We start from the raw sequence: 25,342 nt of genomic DNA, 5'->3' as shown, positions 1-25,342 counted from the left end.
AGACAAATGCTAGTCTGAAAGCATGCCCTGATTTGGAACAGTGTTTCCCAAACTTGGGTCTCCAGCTGTTTTTGGACTACAACTCCCATCATTCCTAGCTAGCAGGACCAGTGGTCAGGGATACTGGGAACTGTAGTCCAAAAACAGCTAGAGGCCCAAGTTGGGAAACACTGGTTTAGAGTAATGAGAATGGTCTCTTTCAGTCTTTTTTTTGGGGGGGGGGCAAAGCTAGGGTGGTGGTGAGAGTTTCTCCACATGTGTACAGTTTGGAGAAGATCTGGTCCCACCAACTAAAGAATCCAATAGGCAACCCTCTAAATCACAAACATGCTGTTTTGCATCTGATATAGGCAGGGCTAAGGGTCTAAATATGGGGCAGGATCTGAAGCCACCCATGGGTCATTAGTTGGTCATTTTTTTTAGTGCACCCTTTAAGATAGTACACCCTCATAAATAGCAATGGAGACAAAAAATAAAGAGTATTACCAGCAGATGCTGTCCCCAGCACCAATGGCTGAGTTTTCGTGACACTGACATCCCAAATCCCATCCCGATGACCAATATACTCTTTCACCAGCTGGCAAATGGCTCTAGACGTCGTAGTTTTGAAACTAGATACAATCTAAGGAGAGCAAGAGTAGATATGAGACAAGAAGAGATGTACAATTGTTTACTATCCAGCTCACAAATGCACAACATAAAAGCCATTAATACATTTAACTGTAGCACATTTTATGGATGCATAAGCTCTAGGATGTTCTCTCCTAAAAAATAATGGGACCAAATTTGTCCTGTGTCAAATCAGGACACTGTACTGTGCGCGCCAGAGCAGAATTTGGCCCAATGTAAGCATTTTAGGAGGTCATAATGCAGCAAACTCTCAGATTTTCCTTTCATCTCTCCTGATAAACAGGTCGGTATAATCTGAGGAGCACTTAGCTTTTCTTCCGTCTATGTTTTATATATGCCATACAAGTCTGTTTCTTAAATTCAGCTGGCCAAAAATGGGTAAGGTGCGGGAGAAGGAAAGAGCTGTGTAAAGATCTAAAGCTAAGAGCCATTTGAAATGGCAAAATAAAGAGATAAATCAGCTGGTTTTAACAGTACACTGGAAATAACAATTAACCTGGAAGCACAGCCCAGTTCCTTTTGCATGTTAATGAAACATTCTTTCCAAGAAACAAAACAAAAAGGGCAAATTGACAACACAAGGGAAAACTGGGGGGGGGGGGGAGAGAGCAACTAATGTTTAGAGATGAATCCCTTTGCTTGCCTGTTCTGGTTAAATGCGTTGGGGGGGGATGGTGAAAAACTTTAAAAAATTTCAATTGTTACATTAAAAAACAGTGAAGAGGAAAAAAGGAAACAATAGTTCACCACCCCACCCACCCCCAACCTGTGGGCAGAGAATTTTTGGTACTATTTGTATCAAAGAAAGAGCTATGTGCTTAAACACATAATTATGTGTCTTGATTTTGGTAAATGCTGGGAGTTCAGGTCAAGGTAGAAGAAGCCACAGGAGACAGAAAGAAAAGTACAGAAATATGCATTGGACCAGAGGCCTAGGGACTTTGTCATACCCTTTTAAAAGGCTCCTAGCATGGCCTGCAGCTCCCCAACCACTTTTCACAAGAGTTGCTGAACCATAATTCAGGGTCAGGAAGCAATGCCCCCAAGATACAAAGGTTGGTCCACCAATGGCATAACACAGCATCAGACTCCCCTGGAGTTAATTTAAACCCACAGAGCAGGTTTCAAGAAGTGTAGTGTTTGTCAAATGTGCAGGTCTGCTTGTGTTTGCAGCTAAAGGGGAGAGGAATGGGTTAGGGAGAACACCTGGACAAGGATGCGACTGACAGAATGGGAGGGAGTGGCAGATGCTTTGACAAGCAAGAGGACTTTGGGAGGTCCTCAGTGACATACGGGGAAGGGAACTTATATGGAGCAGAGTTAGGGGTGAATAGGGCTGTGGCAGAGGAGATGTGAAGGACAGCACGCTGGGGTTTGATGGCGAGATGTACTTACAGACCCTACTTTTGCACCCATGCTCATTAAAACTAATGATTTTGCGAAAAGTTATAAGGGTGTTCAGTTCCCCTGGCAGAAGATAAAAGCCTAAATGAAAATCCCATAATGCCGATTGAAGTCTCCAATGTCTAAAAAGGTTGGTTTATGTTACAATAATACTTCTAATATTCCCCACCAACAAACCACAGGGATAGGAAGCAGGCATGGTTTTCCAAAATAAATAGCAATATCTACTCAAGATGTCAGCTTTCGGGAGGAAACATACCCAGTGCTTTAAACTGGAAAGTATTTCATAGGATTTAGGTTTCCTGATCTCTCACCATCCTGATCTTCCTTCTCTGGCCAGTGCCCTCCTTAAAATGTTGCTCCCAGAACTGGACACAGCCTGAGCAGTGCAGAACTTAGCTGGGAGCAGGAGCACAATCAACGGGCAAGAGTGGGCACTTGCTTCCAATGGAAAGTAGGTAGGCAGGCTGACTGCACTGTCAGACCACTGAGAGAAGTGGAGAGGGAAGCTAATAAGGGAAGCACCTCACCTGGTGCAGCCTACCTCCTTTTCTCATTCACACACTGTGGACACAACACCTGCACAGTGGCTTCTAGCAACAGTGCAGCAAAGAGCATCATATACATAGCTTCAACTATATGCTGTATAGGCTCCCCCATGAATTATTTAACCTGCTTGGATGTGTTCATATTATTAGACTGGTTTTTGTGGGGGGTTGTTTGATCTAGTTCTGTTTTATTGCGTTTTATTTGGGGGGGGGTTATCTGAACCATTCTGGGATCTTCTATATTTAAAAGAAGCCTCCACTGTTGCGCTAAACCATGGTTTAGCTTAGCATTACATGCAAACTAGGTCAATGTTTTTAGGTGCATTTCTAAGAGCTGTTTTCAAACAGAAAGAAAACATGGCAAGCAAGTGTTTCAAAACATGTGAGTTATTCCAGTATACTTGGAAAGTTGGACTCCTTACTGAGGATATAATATATTCAAAGAGGTGAGCTCCCTTCTGAGCATAGGTTTGTTTATTGCTACACTCATGTATTTTCCCCAACAGGAAATTTACAGTGCAGCCAGTTCTATCCATGTCTAAGCCAGAGTTCAATGGAACCTACCATCAGGGAAGTGTATATACTATTTATTATGTATATATGCCTTCTGAACTATTTCAGATTATTAAAATCATTAAGAGAATTAAAATGCATGATGGGAGGCTACTATATGAAACTTTTTAATTAAAAAAAATTAAGAACTCCAGAAGCAGTATTAAAATTACAAGTAGTTATATAAAGTATTTGGTAATCAGAGTCTAGTTAAGCCAAAATCCTACATGCAACATGTACCATCTTGTAAGCAAACCGGGGGGGGGGGAGGTCAATTATTTCCAATTCTGTTATTACAAATAAGGCCCTAGGCTTGTTCAGTGATTAAAAAACAAAAGAAAAAGATGTTCTAACCATATACTAAATTAAATTCAGGGGGGAAAGAAAACAGGAAGGACTAGAAGAAGACTGCAATGCTATGGGTAGTGAAAGTATTCCATTTTCCCCCTCTTTATTAATCTTTATAATGATGAAATGAGACCTAGATGGAATCATAATTAAGTGGTTAATGAGCAGAATTGTTTCAAAGCAAGTAGAAGCAATAATTACTATGGATGCATTGAAAAGGAAACAGGTTAATTCTTGCAGAACTAGGTAAAGATTAGTACTTGAACCATAGTGTGGAATTAATCATAAAATTTTCAAGGCAGTATTAAAATGCAGTTGTCAGACTTAATAAATGTCTTCAAACAAAATGGAGTTACGCATGAGAAGTGGAACAGTAGAATTACAGCAACAGGACTCCGATACCTCTCAACTGTTAAATAAGAAGTGGGGAAGAGTCCAGCTAGGCTCCTGCACCCACCTCACCTCACAGAAGGAAATGAATTATGGGAAGATTTCATAAGTTCTTTAAACTTCTGAGGAAACTAAATATTCTAACGCTTTTGAATTCTAAGAAGCAAAAGTACTCAAGCATACATATAACCTCACAGCTTGTTATATTTTTTTTTGGGGGGGGGGGCAAATACATTATTTCTTCCTGCCTTTTTGGCTGCTTTATTTCAGTTGGGAGAGTCCTCCTGCCCTACTCTACAGAATTCTACAAATCTGTTACGGATATGGAAAGTATGTTAAGCTAGAAAGGCAATTTATTTTCAAATCCGATCCATTAAAATGAAGCACAACCAAAAGAAACAAACAAAAACCTGGTATTGGGATGACTGCAGATCATCATATAATGAGTAGGGTCTATCTCCAATTGATACTACTTGTCTGAGGATCCTGCCCCTTGCTTTCCTGCAAACCCACCCTGTTACTCAGTAGCACGTGCCACCAGCAGTTGTTCTAACGGCTGCTAGCCTCAGTAAGCGAAAGTATTCCCATTTGTTTCCATATCTGTTATGCATGGCAATCATGTTCCAAGCATAGATGTCCGTTTCCTTCTCCCAGACCACCCAGCGTATTGATTAGCAATCATTTCTTACTACTTATGCTGCTGTATGCCCCACCCAGGTGTCAGTGGAGCAGGACATTATCGCTCCCAAGCACTGCAGAACTGGCCCAAGGCCACAGCACATGTGAGCACCTTCTATGAAGTGCAAGTTAGTCAGTTGCTAGGCAGGCCTCCAGTTTAGTAGCATGGGATGTACTATAGCTGCCTGCCACTTAGTAATGGGCTTGGTACTCATGCAGACAGATGGGACAAGAGAGGGAATGGTTGAGCCATCCCGATTATGGCAGAGGTGGCATCTATAGCGGTGGGAGCAAAATAAAATAATGAATCACGTGGAATATTAGGTGAAGAGTAGTTCAAGCTGCAGCTCTTATGGGATCTTCAGTAGCAATCAGCAGTGCTTGTGAAGAAAGGGGGAACCAACTCATCCTAGTCCCACTGCTGCCATAAGTGTCTTTGGCTGGCATGCCTTTCCCGTTATCCCCATCGTGGCAACGAGCCGAGAATGTGATTTAAATCTTCCTGCCCATCACTGTACTGTGGATTAATATATCCCCCTTTCCACTGCATTATGGGGTCTGTAACTGCCTTCACAGGTATCGGTTGAAGCATCTACTTTTTACTTCTGCTTTAGGCAAGCAGCTCCCAGAGTGTTTGCTTACAGTGCTATGTGGCCCTTGAGCAGAAAAAAATAAAATAAAATCCCCCGCCCCCCCCCCCAATGTTTTGGAGATTGTATTTGAGATTAAGGTCCCTTTTGCCAGCACTGGTGAGATTGCTTCTAGAGAAAAGTTCTGCATCACTGACAGGATAGAAATCCCATGAACTGTTGAGATAATGCCTAGAACAGAAACAATCTAATGCAGATTCTCCCACCTGGCATGTTAGGGCAAGAAGAATCTATTATGATGTGAGTGTTACCCAGAAACAAGTTTCACTCAATGTCCAGCTTATGTAATTAAGGCATGGCTTATTAAGCCAGAAAATGCCTAAACCTTATATACGCACATGCAGCCCCTTGGCTTCTTCCTTCACACCAGCAGGGAAGGAAACCAGAACACTGCAAGTTCCCATTACGTGCAAGCTGGGAACTATGGCTTGTGGCTTCCAAACAAGCCAGGATGCAAAAGTCAGCACTGAACTAGTTAACTGCGCTTTCTTGGGCTTTTCTACCCCCCACTCAAATGATGCAGGAGCAGAAGAGGTCCTTACAAATGAACTAAGCTGCTGCATGTCCTGGCTTATGTAGTGAGGACTCGATTACACAATTGCGTTTTCTGTGTTGCTATCACACACAAAAAAGTAAGGTACACATTTGCTTAAATAAACTTCACAGTCATTAAAAGATAAAATCTTCTTAAAGGAATGTCCAAGGAAAAGACTATATCTTTTATAATTTTCCATTCGTTAATGTTATTCTCGCTGCTTAATAAATTGCATATGAGCTATTGTGAGGTTTTGAACTTTGCTTGATTTTAGTTCCAGCTGCAGCAGTCCTGAATTAGTCCTTTACTAAGTAGCCCAAGATTTTCTGCAGCATCTTCATAAGAAAATAAACACCAGTCTTTTTGCTACTTATTCTCTGCAATACAGCATATGCTGGATCCTAGGTACACTTGATAAGCTCCCCACCCACCCACTGGCTACAAAACCCCTAAAAACCAAGAAAAGCAGTGTGGAGAATTATACCAAATTTATTCAGTTTAATAAAGAAAGTAATGTCCTAGTTTGTTTTAACTGGGATGAACTCGTCAGTTTGTATTAATCCAGACTGGTGCTAATATCTTCATCAAATGTAGCAAAGGAATGTAATGAGGAGAAAGCTGCTTTTGGTTTTCAGATTCTGACCTCATCAATTAGTATCCAAAAGCAAACGCAAGAAATTGTTAAGGATGGGTGGCACAAGGTCCTCCAAGAGGGCACAGTTGACAGATATGATATCCATAGAAGAAAACTGGTTAAGATGGCATTCTGCATGTTCCACCGCTCACTACTGTTTAGCTGGGCATGCATACTAGCACACTGGGAAGCAAAGCAGTTACCCAGGAGTCTCCACCCCATATTTCCCAGCTTCCCACGTTGAAGTTGCGAGGTCCACCTGATTTGCCTGGGAAAGAATTTGAGCGCTACATAGCAAGTAAGAAGAGATAAGTATTCAGCACTTTCTTTAAAAGAAAAACAATTTATAACACACACGCTCTCTTAATAGTAAATGTCTTTATTTTAATGACTATTTAAGAAAGTGAACTGCTGTTCGTATTTAATAGATTAATAATACATTAATGCAAAATGGAGGAGATATTTACATCCCACAACATTCATACTGACATTGCAAACGATGTAGAAAGACAAATGAAAATGAAAATTAAACTGAAAATGAACACTAAACACAATTCATTATCAAATTTAAGCATCTCGGCATTTTCTCATAGGTTTGCACATTCAAATTACATCTGATTGATTACCAACTTTTTAATCTATTTGCCTAATAAGCGTGCATTAAAAAGAACGATCAAAAGTAAGCTAAAAAAACTACCCTGAAGTATTCTGTACTGAAGAATGCTCCACACACTTTCTTCAGCTCATTCCTGACCCAATCCAAATGGGGGGAGGGCCTACAAATTTGAAATCCAAGTCCTTTTCTAATTCCCAGTATGGCCACCTCTCTAAGTAGCAATGGTTTGGGCAACATTCAGAATAGAGTCAGCAGTGGAGATGGGAGTATAAGCTACAAGCCCTGCTGGATTGCAAAAGCTTTCTGAGTTTCCTAGAAAGAAGAAAGGCTGACCAACTCCAAACTGTGTTTATGAGGAAAAAAACACATGAGGTGGGAAAGTGGTCTTGACCTTAGCTGTTCCGGAAACCAGCCAGAAAGCTAAATAAGTAAATAGGGGCAGTTAGCAAATCCAATGTAATTTAATGATCAACACTGGGTAAGTGTATTGTGTCTGATCCTATATTTGATACTGCCACCATAGGAATTTAATATTTATTTAGCTCTGTTCACAGCAGACACCAAAAGTTTACATTTGAACCTAAAAAGCAATATATTTTGAAAGCCCTGTGGAAGATAACAGCATGAAAGGTTTGTATGTGACTTTCTGAGTAATACTTCCATGAGGCAAGAACACACTATTGATCGAAGTATCGATCAGGTCACTGGTAACTGCAATCAGAAGATGCATCTGTTCTATGAATCTACATTTTGAACGAGGACACAACAAAAATGATGTCCATGAATTAGTAAAATTCATGGGGGAAATGGATGTAACATCTATTTAACTTAACTACATTTTATTCCTACAGAATTCCTCACAATCAAAATGCTATTAGTTTCTATCTTCTATTAACAGGTTTTTTTAAACCCTGTCACAGCTCTCCCTTGCTGCAAACCTCCTTTCCTTTCCAATGCGTTCATTACATTATTTTGAAGCAACAATTCAGAGGAGCGGAAAACAGACGCCAACGATTTTGCTAGCCTTCACTAAGCATATCTACAAATAGAAAGTACTTAACAGAAAACTGCCAAATTTAGGCCAGCAGGTAAATACTGCAGGGAAATAAAATGTTCAGTGTGTTTCATACCTTGCTAGTAGATGCCTTGTAAGTAGTCTTTAATTTCTGAGACAGCTGACTGGTACTATGACTGGCTGTTAAGACAAATAAATTTAAAGGGAGTGAGTTTTTTAAGGCTGTTTCATTATTTTATTCAAACATTTGTGATAACACCCTTCCAACAAATCACCAACTTAAGTTATGAAAAGCCAACTAAGAGAGGAATACTTGTCCACCTTCTTCTTACCTTTTGTTTTCAGCTGTCCCTTGCTCAGTTCAGCTCCATCAATGGTTTGGCCTTCAGCTGCTAAGCGTTCATTAAGTGTATCAATCTCTCTACGTACTAGCAGTAGCATAAAAATCAATGTTAATGAAGGTAACAGGCATTCAATCACAACTTTTAAATTATCACACATTCCCTATTTCCAAGGTCTCAACTGTGCAGCCTAGTAGTCTCCAGTTTCCATCTACCAAAAGGGCTTTTTGCATCTGCGGTTTATCTGTATACCACAAGTAGTAAGCCTAATCTTAAACCAGCAGCCATCAGATTCAGACATAATTTCACAGCAGGCTTTGCCATGAGTAAGTTGCTTCAAAACTACAGTTCCAACGGGAATAACTCTGATGCAAAAGAGCCATTAGTAAATGCAAATAAAAATGCAGGAAGGAAAGACCACTATCTCTCTTCCACAATCAGCAAGTCACCGCTTGCCAAAGAGCTTGTTCCTGCATGTAATTCCACTCCAGATTGAAAGACAATGAACCCAGCATTAGAGCTTAACATATTTTTGCCAAGTTTAAAAAGAGAGAGCATCCAGTCTAGATATCTGGCACAGCAATCTTGAATCAATAAACACAAGTAATGATAATAATGGAGAATTATATATATAATACAGCCCTAAAAAGTAGACATAATTCTTCACAAATTCCAAGAACCCCACACTGGCTCTGTCCCCAACATCCCCTCCAGACATCAAGAACACCATCACAAAAAGAATGGGGGAGTTGAAAGGAAGAGCCAAGAACATGTAGATTCCCCCTTTCAGGTCTTCTGTTCAATGTGCAAAGATCTGGAGACGAAGTCAGCAGGGGTGGAGATGAACTCAAGGATGGAGGTGGGGGTAAAGCAGGCAGTTCTGCTGCCTACCCTCCCACATATTCTGTAGAGGGCTTATATGGCAAACATATTATTCCTTGCTATGCATAGTTACATTTTTATGCTGCCTTATGATCAAACTGCTGTGACTTTAAAATATTGAAGCGTAGCTGTTACTTAGTTAAATAAAGAATTAAACAGGAAGCCAGACATCCAAATGATCTGTTTCTATCTTTTATATATATAAAAAAACCCCTGCATACTGAACATGACAGACTGTACGCATCAAGTTAAGAGGAATTAGACACTGCAAGTGCTAGGACCTCAAACACGTGTGATACGTGGATATGTAACCTGGGAAATATAAGTGCCCATTCAGAGTTGTTACTGAGCTGTTAATTCACAATCATGTATGGGGGCAGGGGACCAGAATAATTAGCTGAAATATAATGCATCTGGTATATTTTCCATGCCCTTTATTTCAACTTTTCAAATATTTTCCCAATACATTATATAAAGATCAACTCACATTCGAGATTTTCAATGTAGAGGTTTTCAAACTCTCTCTCTATTTGGCCAAAAAGTTCCAGGAGTGTATTTCTTACAGATGATGGCAGTTTAGAATCCTTGAAAGAATAAAAAATATTAAAAATTATTGGAGTGCTTTATATTGCTTTAGTGCATTTTTGACCCTTAATGCCAATTCTGTAATTTTACTCCAAAATCTATCCTGAAATAATTTTTCCATTATACCAAAGAAGAGTTCAAATTTAAATCATACTTCGATCTCCACTGTCGGGTTGATTTGGGGGGGGGGACGACTATTAGTGAGTCACAGAACACTCTGCTAGATGGAGTGAGTGCTATTTTGCCAATTTTTTCAGCTTCTCCAGCTCCCCACCCCAAAAACTACTTTGAAGGGTTGAGGGACTCTCAAGAACAATTGAGCATGATTCAGTCATAAACCAAGTAGCATGGAATGGTGGGTGCCTCAATAATGACGACACCATAAACAACTGTCTTCTGAGCCAAGGCACAGACTTGATTCCCTGTTCAGCAGTGAAGACCAATGATGTGGCTTTGAGCACACACACCCCTTGTTTCACCTGAACATTCACAAAAGGATGTGTTGAGGATAAATGAGGCGAAGGACTGAATGCTTAGGCATCCCCAAGTTTTAAACTAGGAGTTATAGCCTTTTACATTTCATCACTCCTCATAGTATGGAAACCCTCCATGCTGCCTTGGCAAGTTTTGTTTTTGAAAAAAAGATATTTTGGTTTTTTTGGAATTATATGGAATTAGTCTTGCTGCTCAATAGATTGTTATCAAGCTACTGTAACTTGCCTTAATAGGATTAAGTAGAGAATTTAAACAAACATATATAAACAAACAAATACACACAAACTCCAGCCAAATTTACCTGGCCTTCCAACATCTCTCTCTGCAATCCTGACCGCTCCTGTTCAGAACTGTTTGTTCTTCGTATAGAAAGACTGTGAGATTTGCGTTTCTGCTTGGCTTGGCGAGCAGTGGCACAACTTCCACTTTCTGTGGGCATTACTTCAAAAAAATAACTTCCCAGAAGTTCCTAAGATAAACTAAAACCAAGTGTTAAATATTAGAATTTGCCTTATATAATGAGTTAGTCTTAGAAGAAATAATTGTAATGGAAAAATTTAAGCCTGCAAAATTCTTAAATCATTTTTAGGGAAGGGATATTTTGTTTTTGTATGAGGAAAAAGAGCTGCTTTTAGTTAAGATTATTTAATTCTGATTCTATTTAAAAAATAATGCTGCAGATATATGAAAGCAGGAGAATTGCAACCACATTCTCTGCCATTAATTGTTAGCTAAAAAGCCACTGTATAAATAAAAAAAATCATCCTCTAGACTAGAGGCCTACTAAGTGCCTTCGAAATGCAAACCCAGTGAGAATTCCAAAATGCTTGCAGCAAACAATCAAACACCTACTGCAGTTCAATGAAATGCATGCAAAGTCATAAACCCAGCTGTAAGTAAAGGAAGATGATGTTTGAAGGGTGGAGTCAGGTAATATTTAGTAGAATATTTAGTAAAATGTTGCAGCAGTTTACTAACTTGTTCTTTCATAAAACACCTTACACAAAGATTGTGCTATAATCAAATTAAAGTCTTTAAAAAGTTAATTCATTTAACATTTAATGCTACTAAGAATATTAAAACGGATTTGCAAATGTATCTTTTTTTAACATTTGCTCTATTCGAAAATCATCACTATGCATTTCAAAAGTCATCTGAACTGTGTTTAAATTACCTGACAGTACCTTCAGCCATACTTGCCCATGCATGAACCATACTGCTCCCATAAGAAAATCAAGTTGTGCTTCATTTAGGGAACAGTGTCCAAGAAACTACACTGTATCCAAATCTTTTCACAATTAATATGAATCTATTAAGCAAGAAACATTTTCCATTTCCTCCCCTCCTCAAATTCCATTTTAACAAGAGCTGAAGCATTTCGTCAATTAAAAACCTTTCAGTTAAGAAGATGGCCACTGTTCATCTGACAGCAGAATTTGTTCTAATACAAGAACTTACATAAACATGGGAGGCAGACAACACTTTAACAGAGGTATTCCTCCTCTCCCCCATGGGAAAGAATGCCTCTTCTAAAATGGTGTCTTATTCATGTGTCAATAATCTAAAGACAAATAATACTGTTCAGAATTAGAATTCTATTTGTATACCATTTTAAACAATTATAGCTCATAGTTAATCAATTAAATTTTCTTTAATTGGTGCCAGCTCTAATTTTAACATGTGAGTTTTCAGCTTCAATAACAGAACAATGGCTAATTGTTACTTTGAATCCAAGGTTAAAAGACTATCAACTCAGAAGGCAACATTCATTTCCCCCACCCAAAAAAGAATTCCAAAACAATGACAGTCCAGGAAAGAGACCCAGGAACTTGCAGAACAAAGAAGAAAGCAATAAAGTTAAGCAAAGAAGTTTGAGCAGCATTTAAAACAACTGTGTGGAAATCCCTGATGTAGGGAGATTTGACAATACACCAACTCTCAAATTAGGAATGAGAACTGTTATATACATCTAACAACTAGAAGACTGTTGGGGTTTGAAAAATCTAGGTTATGAAATCTACAGCCAAAAACAAATGCATGTTTTGCAAATTGCAAGGCAATGTAGTGTAAATAATACTTGAAATTAACACAGAAAAATACTACGTGACTCTGTTTAATTAGACTTACTAATTAAGGCTGAGGATACTGTATGTTTTGGTACATGGATATGAGCAAGGAGCATTCCTCTGAAACAACCTTTCCTACAAGCTAAACACCCTTTTCACATGTACTTTTCTTGTGACTAGCAACCAACAGAAGTGGTACCAGCGGTTTGGAAGATGTCTCCAAAAAGGTCAACCTGTTAGTGATAATTTCCCTCCACTAGTCATTATTAAAATTCTTAAGCTCAAAGCAGACCCAAGGGGACTTAGATTTTCCTCATATTTGTGTTAGCTCTGGCTAAAAGATCTACTACACTCATAGAACAGCTGAACTTAAATAATGTATTTTAATCTGATGGTGCAATTTAACTTTCCCTTTTAATCATGGTCAAATGTTCTGCAAAATGAACACTTTATTTAAGCCATTTTTCACAGCATCAGGAAAACAACCGGCTGTTTAGATACAGGCCCTTTTTTATCATTTCCAACAAGAAAGGAAGAGCCACAATTAAAGTGATACAAACCAAATTTGGAGAGATGGAAGAAATCATTTTAATATTTATTCATATTTATTCTAAATCATGCACCTACATCTACAAGGTGCTAAACAAAACACAGGAAAAAGTCAGGCCCCTGCCCAATGCAGTTTCCAGTGCAATTTAGACAAAACTAAAAACCTTCAAAAACTGGAAGAGAAGGACAAACATAATAAAGCACCATCAAAACCTTTGAGGGGGAAAAATACAATTTTAGAACTAGAGAAGTTATTTGCTCATAAAATGTTAACAGCTTAGTCAGTTGGACATCATCAATCTGCATTTCATTATACTAATGATCCTTTGCACATCTTCATGCACCGGAATGACTGCAAAATTCATGCATTATTCAGGAAAAAGACATGCTTAAATGCAAGCCCTCCTCCAGATCTTGCAAGAAGTTACACCTAAAGCTGAGGAGGCAGCAAGCAAACACACACACACACGGAAGACGGGGAAAAGGAGAAATTAACAAGCAGGATTCAAGGGCCCACTGACACGTGATATTTCTCCTACACCAACCACTGTTGTGTGTAATAAACATGTACACCACTGTATGTGACAACACAGTATATTTATCATTATTAACACACACATCACGAAGCCAGCGTAGGAAAAAATTCATGTGCAGCAGCTCCAAGCATACTTTAAGGCTGCAATCCAATGCTAACATACATGAAAGTAATCCCCAGTGAACTCAATGGGGCTTACTTCCAAGAAGATATATATAGCATTGTACTGTAAAACTATCCAAAAGACCGAACAGCCTTTAGCTTTTAAAGAGAGATTACTGAACCTTAAGGGCGGGGCGGAATATTATCCTTTAAGCTTTGGTAGCAAATCACTTAAGTTGGAAAGGTGATTTCTGTCAAGATCAATTGCCCTTTCACCACAAAAATCTTACAAATTTAATGTAAGAAATGGAATTAACTGAACAAGTCCTTAGCAAAACAGTATGGCACATGGAGATACACAGCACAATCCTATACATGTTTACACAGAAGTAAATCTCATTGAGTTCAATGGGATGTACTCCCAGATAAATGAGTATAGGATTGCAGCCACAAGAGGGGATCATTGCTGGCAGTTACCTGGATTCACCCTATTAAATTAGGTTTTCAAAATAATGGAAATTACCTGTCCAGTATATCAGTGTCATGTTAAATATCCTATGAAAACCATATTAAATATTGATTAGTGAAACAATACAAAAATTAGTCAAAAAGACTTTCACATTTTAAGTCAATTATTCCTGAAGCATGCAAAACTACCACCTATACTTTAATCTTCCTGCTATCATGCATGTTAAGGGCCACAATGAGAACATTAGTGAGAAATGAAAAAATCCACAGTTCAGATGTTGCAGTTTACGTTCAGTATGAGCTGACAGGTACGCTTACTGCACCATCATAAGCCTACTTCTTGAAAGCATATTCCATTTATTTCCATGAGATTTCATATCAGTGGAATTGTTTTAGAGTAAAGCCTTATTCAGGTGTTCAGCCTCCCATGAGGAATGAGTGGTGCCCTGCTATGCCCCCCCCCCATGCTATCCACACATTAGGGGCATGGCAGCAGCAGGACAGCTTTCCAGATACACACTGGCTAGCCCCATAAACTATGACCCTGAGCATTCGGGGTTGCAGCTCATGGAGACAGGCAACACACATTTGGCAAGTCGCCCCACTGCAGACATACCCCCAATGTATGGATAGTACTACGGAGGAAAAAGTACCTGCATGCAAAGACAAGCTCTAGTAAGTTGAGTGGACAAGACCAATAGTGGGTCTGATGGTCAAGAAAGCAGCTTCTGCACAAGCTCTAGATAAAGGGAAGTGAGGAGTTGGTAGAGCTCGTCAGCCAAGGAAGGTAGCCCATCTAGGAGAAGCAAAACTCTGGTCCCAAACCTCTGCTGCCTTGGGAGATATCTTTGGTAGAAGAAAAGGCTAAGGAGTAAACCCTGCCCAAATCTGGAGTGCAGTTCCTAAAGCAGTTGGGTGGCATCTTGTATGCTCCTTCCCACAACTCCTGCAGCCAAGCTGGTGCCGAACGTATTGCTCCACTTTCCTTTGGATTGCCATCTGGGAAGTCCAAGACCTCCATACTCACTGCCCAGGCTTCTTCCCCATGGAAGTCAATTTGGTGCTGCTAATGCAGCAGTTTGACTTCACCCCTGGAGATGCACTCCACAGTCTCTCGAGACAGATGGGTGAGAACCAGAGAAGGGCCGTAGCAGAGCACAGAGACATACACAATGTGGATGCACCCAGCCCCACCTCAATTGATTATAGACCTGTGAGGATAAATACACAAGTACAGATGTAGTTGTAATCCAAAGTATGCACATTCACTTGCAGGTAAGCATAGCGTGAACTGGATACATGGGATCTCTCTGCACACCACTAGCTAGGCCATACTGATCAAAATACAGTGTCAAAAGAACATAATCAGATGATTCAAGATAATAGGTAAATGTTAACTATAATATTACATTGTAGACAGGAATCTGCAGGAATTTATACAAACATCCCTGCGCGCATAAGTGAAAATCACAAAAGGGGGAACACCCTCTAAACACCCATTTTTTCCTGCTCTCCAGCTCTCTTCAATCCAGACCGAAATATCTACAGTTGAAGCTCTGGGGCTGGCTGGAAGATGTGCGCTTCAGCTGTTAGGTGTGGAGGCTGAGCAGCCTAAACAAATCCTTGCTGTGCCTCTGGTCTTTTGAGGGCTTTCTGTGCCCTCAATGACATCCTCGTCTGGCTCCAGGGAGGGTCTCCTTGGAAGCCCTGAGGACTTTTCCCCATTTCCTGGTACGTACGTATGTATTTCCCAGTGCCACACAGATACGCAGTCGCACACAAGTCAACTGTGCATTAAGTGGGGTGACGCCTGAATCTGGAGTTTCTCAAGTTCTGTTGGGAGTAGTCTCACATTCATAGGCCAAAAGCTGCAACTGTAGCCTTCCCATGGCAACATATGAAACTATCAGGTCACCTAACATAGGTCTGGTTTCTGTAAACCACTGTGGATGAACTTGACTGTGTTTTTTAATGTCCCCTTCATTTGTTGCAACTGTTTCGCATGAGGAAGTCAGATCAAGGTTTGACTACACATTTGAACTATATTCATTTGAACTAGTGTTGCACAAATGATATTTTCAAAGCTATTTGCTAACGTAATGGGGCAGCGACTGATGACTCCAACTCAAAACAGCATTATGGTAAAGGTAACATCACACTTGAGTATATAAGAACTAGTTTGCTAAGTTGCAAACAATACTCCCTTAAATGCCCCAAGCAAAAAATTTTGCAACAGTGATAAATCAGGTCCACAGTAGAAATATGACTTGCCTTAAGTTATTCACATCCTAACAAATCATCCCATAGAAGGTAGGAGAGATATAAAATATTCTACAACGGCAAAGAGACAACTATACAGTTTTTTAATACTACTATTCCAGTATCCGAATTATCCTTTACTGTGCATGTTTTATACCTTTAAATAAAACACACAACATCTATTTTTTATTGAGTGTATCAGATTATTTCTGATTATTTATTTCTGGAAGATAAAATGTAAAACAAATTATCATTTAATTGTCAAAGACGAAACAAGCATAGCAAGCATAAAAGATCAAGCAACAATGTTACAAGGTCACCTACTTTAGTAACAGTTGGTATTCCTAATATGCTTACTTGTCCGATCTTAAGTAATCAAGACGAGTTGTGTAATGAAAGAAAAAAATCCCTCAGGCATTCATGTTTCTGAAAGCCAAGAGACAATATCTCTTTCAGGAAATATCAGAATGTGGAAAGAATTACTAAAGCAGTGTGCTTCCTTTTTTGTCCATTTAAAATTTGAGGAAGGGAGTTTAAAGTTTGAGGAAGGGAGAGTGGTAGAGAGAGTATAAATGCAAAAGCAAGCTCCCCACCCCTTTCTGCTCTATTCTCCAACATACAGTTTGATTTGGCATTCAAATTTTAAACAGGCGTTATTATCAATAAATGAATACTTTCCTGGGAATGAAGAAGTGCAATTTAAAAGGAAGTGAAGCACTTGGAAGAAGTGTTTCCCTTAAACTTCTTTTTAACAAACAGACACAGAAGTTAACAGGTAAGATTTTCAGAGGGCTAGGCATGTTAATCTGTTGCAGAAGGAACAATAAAGAGTTTTGTTGTGCCTTAAAGACTACAACATTTATTGCAGCATAAGCAATTAGTTAAGATTGTAGAATAAAATTAAGCCTTGTTTAGCGGAGCAGGGATTTTCAAGCTGTGTTCCAAGGAAACTAAGAATTCTTCAAAGATTCGTTGCATTTACCACATACACAAAAATAGTAATGGTAGTCAACCTTTCCTAAATGATGGCTTGCTCACAACCAGTGTTAGATAACCAGTGTTATATAAGCTAATCACCACATGGCACCTTAAACCTAGGTTATGGATGCCACCTCTGTCTAGTCACTTGCTTATGTGGTGGGGTTTATTATTATTATTCATTTCTATACCCCTCTAAAGAATCAAATGAAACAATCCAGAATAAAACAGCAACAAGACATTTCCACAAATTGGCTGGCTGGCTGGTGCGCAGCTGCTTCTTTTGGTGCTTGGGCGCACAACAGAAAATGCTGCTGCGTACTAGCCATGTGATGGAGATGTCAGTCCCCAAAAATGTTTTGAACTAAAACTCCCATTGAAGGGACGCGGGTGGCACTGTGGGTTAAACCACAGAGCCTAGGACTTGGCGATCAGAAGGTTGGCGGTTCAAATCCCCGCGACAGGGTGAGCTCCCGTTGCTCGGTCCCTGCTCCTGCCAACCTAGCAGTTCGAAAGCACGTCAAAGTGCAAGTAGATAAATAGGTACCGCTCCGGCGAGAAGGTAAACGGCGTTTCCATGCACTGCTCTGGTTCGCCAGAAGCGGCTTAGTCATGCTGGCCACATGACCCGGAAGCTGTACGCCGGCTCCCTCGGCCAATAAAGTGAGATGAGCGCCGCAACCCCAGAGTCGGTCACGACTGGACCTAATGGTCAGGGGTCCCTTTACCTTTACCTTAAAACTCCCATTATTCCTGACCATTGGCCATATTGGCTGAGGATGATGAGAGTTGCAACCCAAAACATCTGGAGGGCACCATGTTGAATGGCATTGTTCTAGACCAGTACTTTAACTAGGGGTGGAGGCCTGAGCAGCACTCCATGTGAATTCAGAGCACATTCATGAAAATTCCCTAGAATCTTTTATAAATTTCAGATAGTCATCAGAAAGACAAGTAAACAAATCTGCAATATAATGACAATTCTGACCACCAAAATCAGCAGCCATGATTCAGGGAAGCAGACAGTTCTGTTTATCCAGAAGATCTCTTCACTTTTCCTGGTGTCAGTGTCCCAGAGGACAATTCTTCAGTCTTTATATAAGATTTGCCAAACCAGTTTGCATTAGGAACAGGAGTGGAAGGGCAGTATTAAAATAGAAGGTTGGGACAGGATCATAACAAAGAATATTAAGCCAGGAATGGAGCCAGTGGGTCAGTCAGTTAACTGAGGAAAGCCAGCAGATACAGGAAGGGAAGAAAACTAGCAACAGGAAACCAAGTTCTAATATGTTCTGGTAAAAAACTGCTGAGACACTGAGGCAGGAAGGAAACAGATTGAAACAGGATGCCATGTGGAAAGATTGGTACATGCATATCACCTGACTCGAGCACTGAAGTTCTCAGAGGCTACAGGAAAAATAAGCCTCATCTAAATTTTGCAATATGCATCTACCTATACCCAGCCACTAGCAAATGGTGGCCCAAAGAATTTGACTGTGATGACCTGACAGCTGAGTTCTTCTCACACACTATCCACAATGCAGTCTGCTTTTTAATTCAGGAGTTTCTGTGGCACAGCATGGGAAGCAGATGATTGGGTGGATAGGCCTGTTAGATGGGCTAATGACAACAGGCATATATGAAACAGTCCTCTGGCCTAACAGCTAAAATGTCCAACCAAATTACATGATTCTTTTCAACCAGTAATTTCCTGCAGTGGATTTTCACTTGCTGTTGAAATAACCTAATCGCTGAGTTCTTTCATAGCTTCCAAAGCTCTGCTAATTTTCATGAGCAAAAGCACATCATTGTTCACTTTCCTTATCATAAACACACCTGGCTGAAGTGCGTGCTTTAAAGCCATATCTAATCTCCATTTACTTTGCATAAACCCAGATATTTATCTGCACATTTCATTATTCCATTAACAATATTATCTCATTCTGTTACACGTCTCTCTTAATTCCGAGCTTGCCCAGTGTTGTTAAAAAGCCCTGACCAAATACGAAATTTCTTCACATATTGCTGGAATCCAATGATTTTTATAACAGCAGAGATGTGGTCTTGCTTTCCTCAAAATTAATAAAGCTTTATTCTTGCCTATTCACAGTATACTCGCAAAGTTTCTGCTTATTTTAATATTGATTTTGTAAAATAATAATAATAATAATGTTCATAAAATATAAATATGAGTAGGAAAATATGACAATTTGATTTGAACTTGAAGTCTACAAGCACTTGGAAAACACTCAGTCGTTTTCCTGATTAACAGCTAAATAGGAGGAAAGCACCTCCATCACTGGCTGATAAATACATTTTTTAATTCATCATTATGGGAATTTGGTGGCTATTCAAACAGTACCAACAATAAATCCAAAATGATATTAACCATGGTCACATTATATAGCATATATGTTGAGTACAATAACATAAAGTACATGTTGCTAATTAAAAAATGAGCAAGAATGCTTGTGAAGATTCCACATAGTTCAGAATATAAGAAAAATTCAAAGCCTACTTTGAGGTATTTTTCCAATCAAGCCATGTATAAATTTTATAAAATAAATAAAATAATGAAACGGAACAAAACTGTCAAATCTAGCAATTCCACTGTCATTTTTGCAACCTGGGGGATGTGCCACAACTTGCCATTCTAACCTAGTAATGCTGAAACTATCTGAGCTTTTTTATCACATACTCAGTAATACAATCTTATCTCAGCCATCCAGTCAGGAATGAGATTGTTCATGTCATACATGCACTGCCCAAGATATCCTCTGCTGCACTACTTTTTAAAATAAATTTCACCTTCCCCTTTTTCTCCTTGATGACAAATAGCATAAGGTAAAGAAAATTAGAATTCAACTAACCAGTGACAAAAGGGTTTTGAAAATTATTATTTTACCACTTTAATGCAAATGTGGGAGGATTATGTGTCAAGGGATATTGGAAATAGTTATTTCTTCCATAATCAAAGCTTGAGAATTAATAGCAACATGGGAAGCTGCCTGGTAACATGTAAGACCAACCAACCACACATCTCTCTCATTATTGCCAAAGTCTCCAGTGATTCAGAAAGGAATCTTCAAAGTCCTACTTGGACATGATGGGAACCTTTTGCAGACAATGAATGTGCTTTACCTATTGAGTTGGAACGCCTCTCCCAAATTTCTGTGTCAATATATGATTTTTTTTATGCTACAGTATTTTTAATTTTGTTGTGATATATATTTTTATTTGGAAGTCATGTCACGTTTGATTTTATCACAGAATAGGAGGATATAAATGCCCAAATAAACAATCACCACTGTACACAGAAACATAACCTGGAAATATTACAGCAGCACAGTAACCTGGGCATTTAAGATTTCTTGCTACTTCATTAGAAACAGAATTTCACTGTGAGATTCTATCAACAGTCCATCAAGATCAGCATTATTTTAAAATGGGTAGCCAGAGGCTACAGGGTGATTTATATGAATGGCAGAATGGCAATACCTATGTCTCATTAGTCCTCACAATCTGACAACCTACTGCCTGCATCACTTTTAAAGTGGGTTGCTTATTTCTGCATGTAGCATTAGTACCTTAAGAATCCATGATGCAGATGAAAGGCATGCTAATATTCTATGTATTGGAACAAGTAGTCAAGTTTAAACATTATGTTAAACATAATGCAAACATTAAACATCATGGGCAACACCCACATGGGTATTAAGTTTTTTATACGCTAAATGTTACTTCTTCTTGGGCCTAATATCTGGAACATACCATCTTTCAACACGATGAGTAGCAGCAACTAACAGATTGATCCTGCATCAATTTATCAATTCTTTTCAGCCATGGGGAGATTGTGGCCTTCATGAAACCTTAAGAAAATAAATTCCAAAGGGTGTGACATTCCATAGGTTTTGTGTTATATTAAATGTTTTCTTTAGCTTAGTTATCACAGACAATACTTATCCCCAGTCTATACATTTCAGCAAGAGACACCAAGAAACTTTATGTCTCTTAGGAACAGCTATTTTTCTCCTTAAGATCATCTCATTTCTAAACCTAAAGGAGATGCATCCTAACAACATTTATATATAGCCTGCAGGTTTATCAGAGAGGCTCTCTTTTGTTTTGGTTCAGGCAAACAGCATTAATCACTTGTTCAAGGGAAACAAATGCAAGTGAAGGCTTCTCTGCCATGAAATCATTAACCACATCACTGTTACAGAAAAGGTCTAACCAAACTAGGTGGCCCAAGTAACTACTCTGTTTGAGCTCCCACTGCATAATAAGTGAATAATGTTAATTTACCTTAATTGGACAACATAAAGATTGCTGAGAATTTATTTGAAGTGGTCTGAATACTTAAAAATGATATGTAAGTGATTACTACTGTTGGAAATACATATATGTGCTATGTGAATGCTTATTTTCATTAATAATACAGAGTTACAACAGATGCAACACTGTTTCAATTCACTTGGTATGAAACTCAAACATCGCAAGCCCTGTAGAATGCAGCCTAAGCTATTTCCAAAACTACAGAAAAAGCGCTATTATTTTATTACAGAGAATGTGTTTGGGGATGTGAAGTTCACTGAAACACTACAGGCTCTCTAAATCTAATTGGAAGCCTTCCACACACTAATTGCCCTGATTACCTCATTTGTTCAAGAAACATACACCTTGGAGCAAGGGTACTGGTGAACACCTCAGCATTCAAACAGCAGGATTCACTTTCAGGCTATTCAGAACAACCACCACTTAACTTAAGACAGTTAATGTGACCTTCTCTGTGTGTTTGTTTGTGTGTGTGAAATGTTCTCCCTTTTGAATGAGTACTGTAAATCCTCATTTATTTATCCTGGGCTTTCCCTGACCATTAGTACCAGCCGCAGATGTCCTTGGTTCTGGCTGCTCTGAACTTTTTAACCTAATAATGTTAGCTTGACTGGATTCCTGTACTGTTTGATGCTGTGAACGGTTTACAGCATAACGCCTTTCCTGTTACGGTAATGATAAAGCAGCACAGCTGTTATTGTTTTAAGTAAAATAAAGCAAAATTCGGCTGCAGGAAGCCCCCTTACTCCACCCCCCCCCCCAGCGCTTCTTTCTTCAAATACCCCATTCCTGTAAACCTGTCTATTTTATCAAACTTGATTTCTGCCCAGGCACGCACACACAACTGAAAAACAAAAAAAAAAAAAGGTTGAAAATGAGCACAGACATGTAAGGGAAACACAAAGAAGCATGCTGTTTACATGGGGTCCATCAACTCCCCACCCCACCCCCCACGTTGCGGGATATCCCTCAGCAGTTCTCCTAACCTTCACACACACACGAGGCATAGTGCACCTATTGCCACTTCACCCCAACCTTAATACAGATCTTGTCCCCCTCCCCCCAAAACACACAGACACGCTCCAGTTCCCTGTGGAGGAGAAGCAGATGGGATTCCTTGGCTTCCCCTCCCCCCGGGGGGCTGAGGGGACGTTTCCCCCTCAGGGATAGGAAGATGGCGGGGGGGGGAGGGGAAGGGAGAGAGGCTCGGGCTAAAGGCCCCCCCCGAGCTCGGCTCACCTCTGAAATCCAGCTGGGAGGCGGAGGGGGCGGGTCCCGAGCCCGGAGAAGGAGGGAAGGAAGGAAGGCGGGGAGAAGAACAAGCCAAGCCGAGGAGAGAGGGGGGGAGTAGAGGGGGGGAGGCAGCTCCGGTTAGGAGGAGAAAGAGGAGGAGGAGAAAAGAAAATGAAAAGAGGAGGAAGAGGAGGAGGAGGAGGAGGAAAAGGTCGCCGGTGCAGCTGGTCTCCCTCTCCGGCACGGAATGCGCCAAAACCGCTAGCTCCACCAGAGAAGCTCGAGCCCACTTCCGGTTCCCGCCGGAAGCCCCTCGGCCGCCTGCCAGGCGGCTTAGCCACCACATAGAGAGAACGAGAGAGGCGCCGAGGAAGGGGAGGGGGGGAGCCGTGGTGGAGTCGGCGCGCGTCACGTGACTCCGCCGACCGCCGGCCCCCCCCCCCCCGCCCCGGGGAAGCGAGGCGCTTTCTTCCCGCCCCGGGGGCGCTTTAAACCGCCTCTGGGATGGCAGCGAGGGGGATTCGATTTGCTGGGCGGCTGTACAAATCTATCCATAAATGTACACCTTTCAAAGAATTGTCGCTGCCATTATTACCGAGTTTCACTGGGTTCTAATATTTGGTGGTGGTGTCGTTTAGTCATGTCCGACTCTTCGTGACCCCATGGACCAGAGCACGCCAGGCATTCCTGTCTTCCACTGCCTCCCGCAGTTTGGTCAAACTCATGCTGGTAGCTTCGAGAACACTGTCCAACCATCTCGTCCTCTGTCGTCCCCTTCTCCTTGTGCCCCATCTTTCACAACATCAGGGTCTTTTCCAGGGAGTCTTCTCTTCTCATGAGGTGGAGTCTCAGCTTCAGGATCTGTCCTTCCAGTGAGCACTCAGGGCTGATTTCCTTCAGAATGGAGAGGTTTGATCTTCTTGCAGTCCATGGGACTCTCAAGAGTCTCCTCCAGCACCATAATTCAAAAGCATCAATTCTTCGGCCATCAGCCTTCTTTATGGTCCAGCTCTCACTTCCATACATCACTACTGGGAAAACCATAGCTTTAACTATACGGACCTTTGTTGGCAAGGTGATCTAACATTTGGTACCTGATACTTAAAACGGCAGGTTTCCAGGGCTGCAGGAGCATTGCATGCATGCTGTGCATTCGCCTTTTGACGTATGTGCAGAGCTTAGGACATTTTAGGTACTTCAGGTGTTGGATAGTAATGAGTTTTTGTTGGTACCCAGGGAACTCGCTGGAACTCAGTTCCGGCACCTCTCAGTTGGGCACCCTTGGCATTATAAGAGAACAAGGGAGGCGATCATAGGGAGTTCCGGGACCATTTCCGAGAAAAATAGCATCTGTAATCCCCACAACAGCCTCGCAAACCGAACCAAACAGGTGTTGTTTCACCTGTGGTAGATGATGGGGCTCAGAGAGGAACACGGGGAGATGCTTAGTGCTGAGCCATTTGTCCATCCAGGTCAGTACTGAGTATTCACATTGGCAGTCTGCAATGGATTCCCACACAGTGGGATACTGTCAGCCTTCAGGTCACGTTTGCAGACATCTTTGTAATGCACAGTTGATCTGCCAACGGGCCAAGTGCCTGAAGTCCGCTCTGGATGCCTTCATTTGCCCTAGCTGCAACAAAACATCTACCATATCTTCAATGTCAGTCTCCACAGCCACAGCAGGCACTATAACACCAATGGTTTGACTTCATGCACTCCTCCATTGTTTCTCGAGACAGAAAGATGCCAACAACAATATTATAATTTATTAACTTTGCTGGTCACTTTATCTTGCCCAGGACAACCCAAAGAAAGAGACAGATTTGTAGCTCAAAATACCAGCTCCCAAAGAGGGCTTTGTTTTTTTCAGGGTTGCTATTTTTTTGTTCCTGATATGGATGCACCTGGTACCTTCTGAATATAAAGTGTGCTCTCCCACCGAGCTGTGGTCATTCTCCACAATGAACCCTAGTTTACAAGGAAGAGCATAACAAGGAACCTGTTGAATCAGATCAATCCAGTCTAATCCAGTCAATATCCTATCAGAAGCCCTCAAATATGAAACAAGGACAATAATCAGCAGCAATGGTGCTGTCTCCAATGCTGGGCACTGGATTGCAATATTATTCCCAAAGGTGTGTTCAAGTGTTTGCCTGAATGCAACAAATACAAAGTATGGACAGCAGAATGCAAAGCCCCACCACCAACATCCTCATGTGCATGGCCCCTTGCCTCAAGTCTCCCCAGGTTGCATGAGGACGGTGTAGGAGGCCTTCTACTTACATTTCCTTTAATACAAGTAATTGGTGGCCGTGATAAAGCAGGGTTCCTGATCATGTGGAAGATACGCAAGCAAAATGTGAGAAGCCTCCTGCAGATCTTCCCAACACAACATGGTGAAAGCTAAGGACTGAAGGAGGCTTCTGTACATGCCACACAAACACACCGGATCCCCACCCACACTTTTGAGCCTTTGCATGTTCAGATGAATGCCTGAACACACCTATGCCA

General features: G+C 40.7%; 1 protein-coding gene across 3 annotated transcripts in view; it reads right to left on the bottom strand.

Annotated features, from left to right (window-relative positions):
* Positions 1-23,142, bottom strand: part of WDR37 (WD repeat domain 37) — a 49,653-nt gene extending 26,511 nt beyond the window's left edge. Inside the window, exons 1-8 of one of the 3 annotated variants that reach the window (XM_079946916.1) lie at positions 22,835-23,142; positions 14,079-14,110; positions 10,605-10,782; positions 9,711-9,807; positions 8,333-8,428; positions 8,116-8,180; positions 6,573-6,656; positions 487-622 (exon numbers count right to left, since the gene is read on the bottom strand). In XM_079946916.1, coding sequence (XP_079803042.1) covers positions 487-622; positions 6,573-6,656; positions 8,116-8,180; positions 8,333-8,428; positions 9,711-9,807; positions 10,605-10,742 — 616 coding nt within the window. In that variant the 5' untranslated portion in view covers positions 10,743-10,782; positions 14,079-14,110; positions 22,835-23,142. The remainder of the gene's footprint in view (positions 1-486; positions 623-6,572; positions 6,657-8,115; positions 8,181-8,332; positions 8,429-9,710; positions 9,808-10,604; positions 10,783-14,078; positions 14,111-22,834) is intronic. The other 2 variants (XM_079946915.1, XM_079946917.1) reach the window with 2 other exon arrangements.
* Between the last annotated feature and the right edge of the window lie 2,200 nt (positions 23,143-25,342).

This window comes from Podarcis cretensis (assembly GCF_951804945.1).
Source record: "Podarcis cretensis genome assembly, chromosome: 12".
NCBI classification, from domain to species: Eukaryota; Metazoa; Chordata; class Lepidosauria; order Squamata; family Lacertidae; genus Podarcis; species Podarcis cretensis.
The sequence above is the reverse complement of the archived record's forward strand: the minus strand, read 5'-3'. Positions and strand labels throughout refer to the sequence as shown.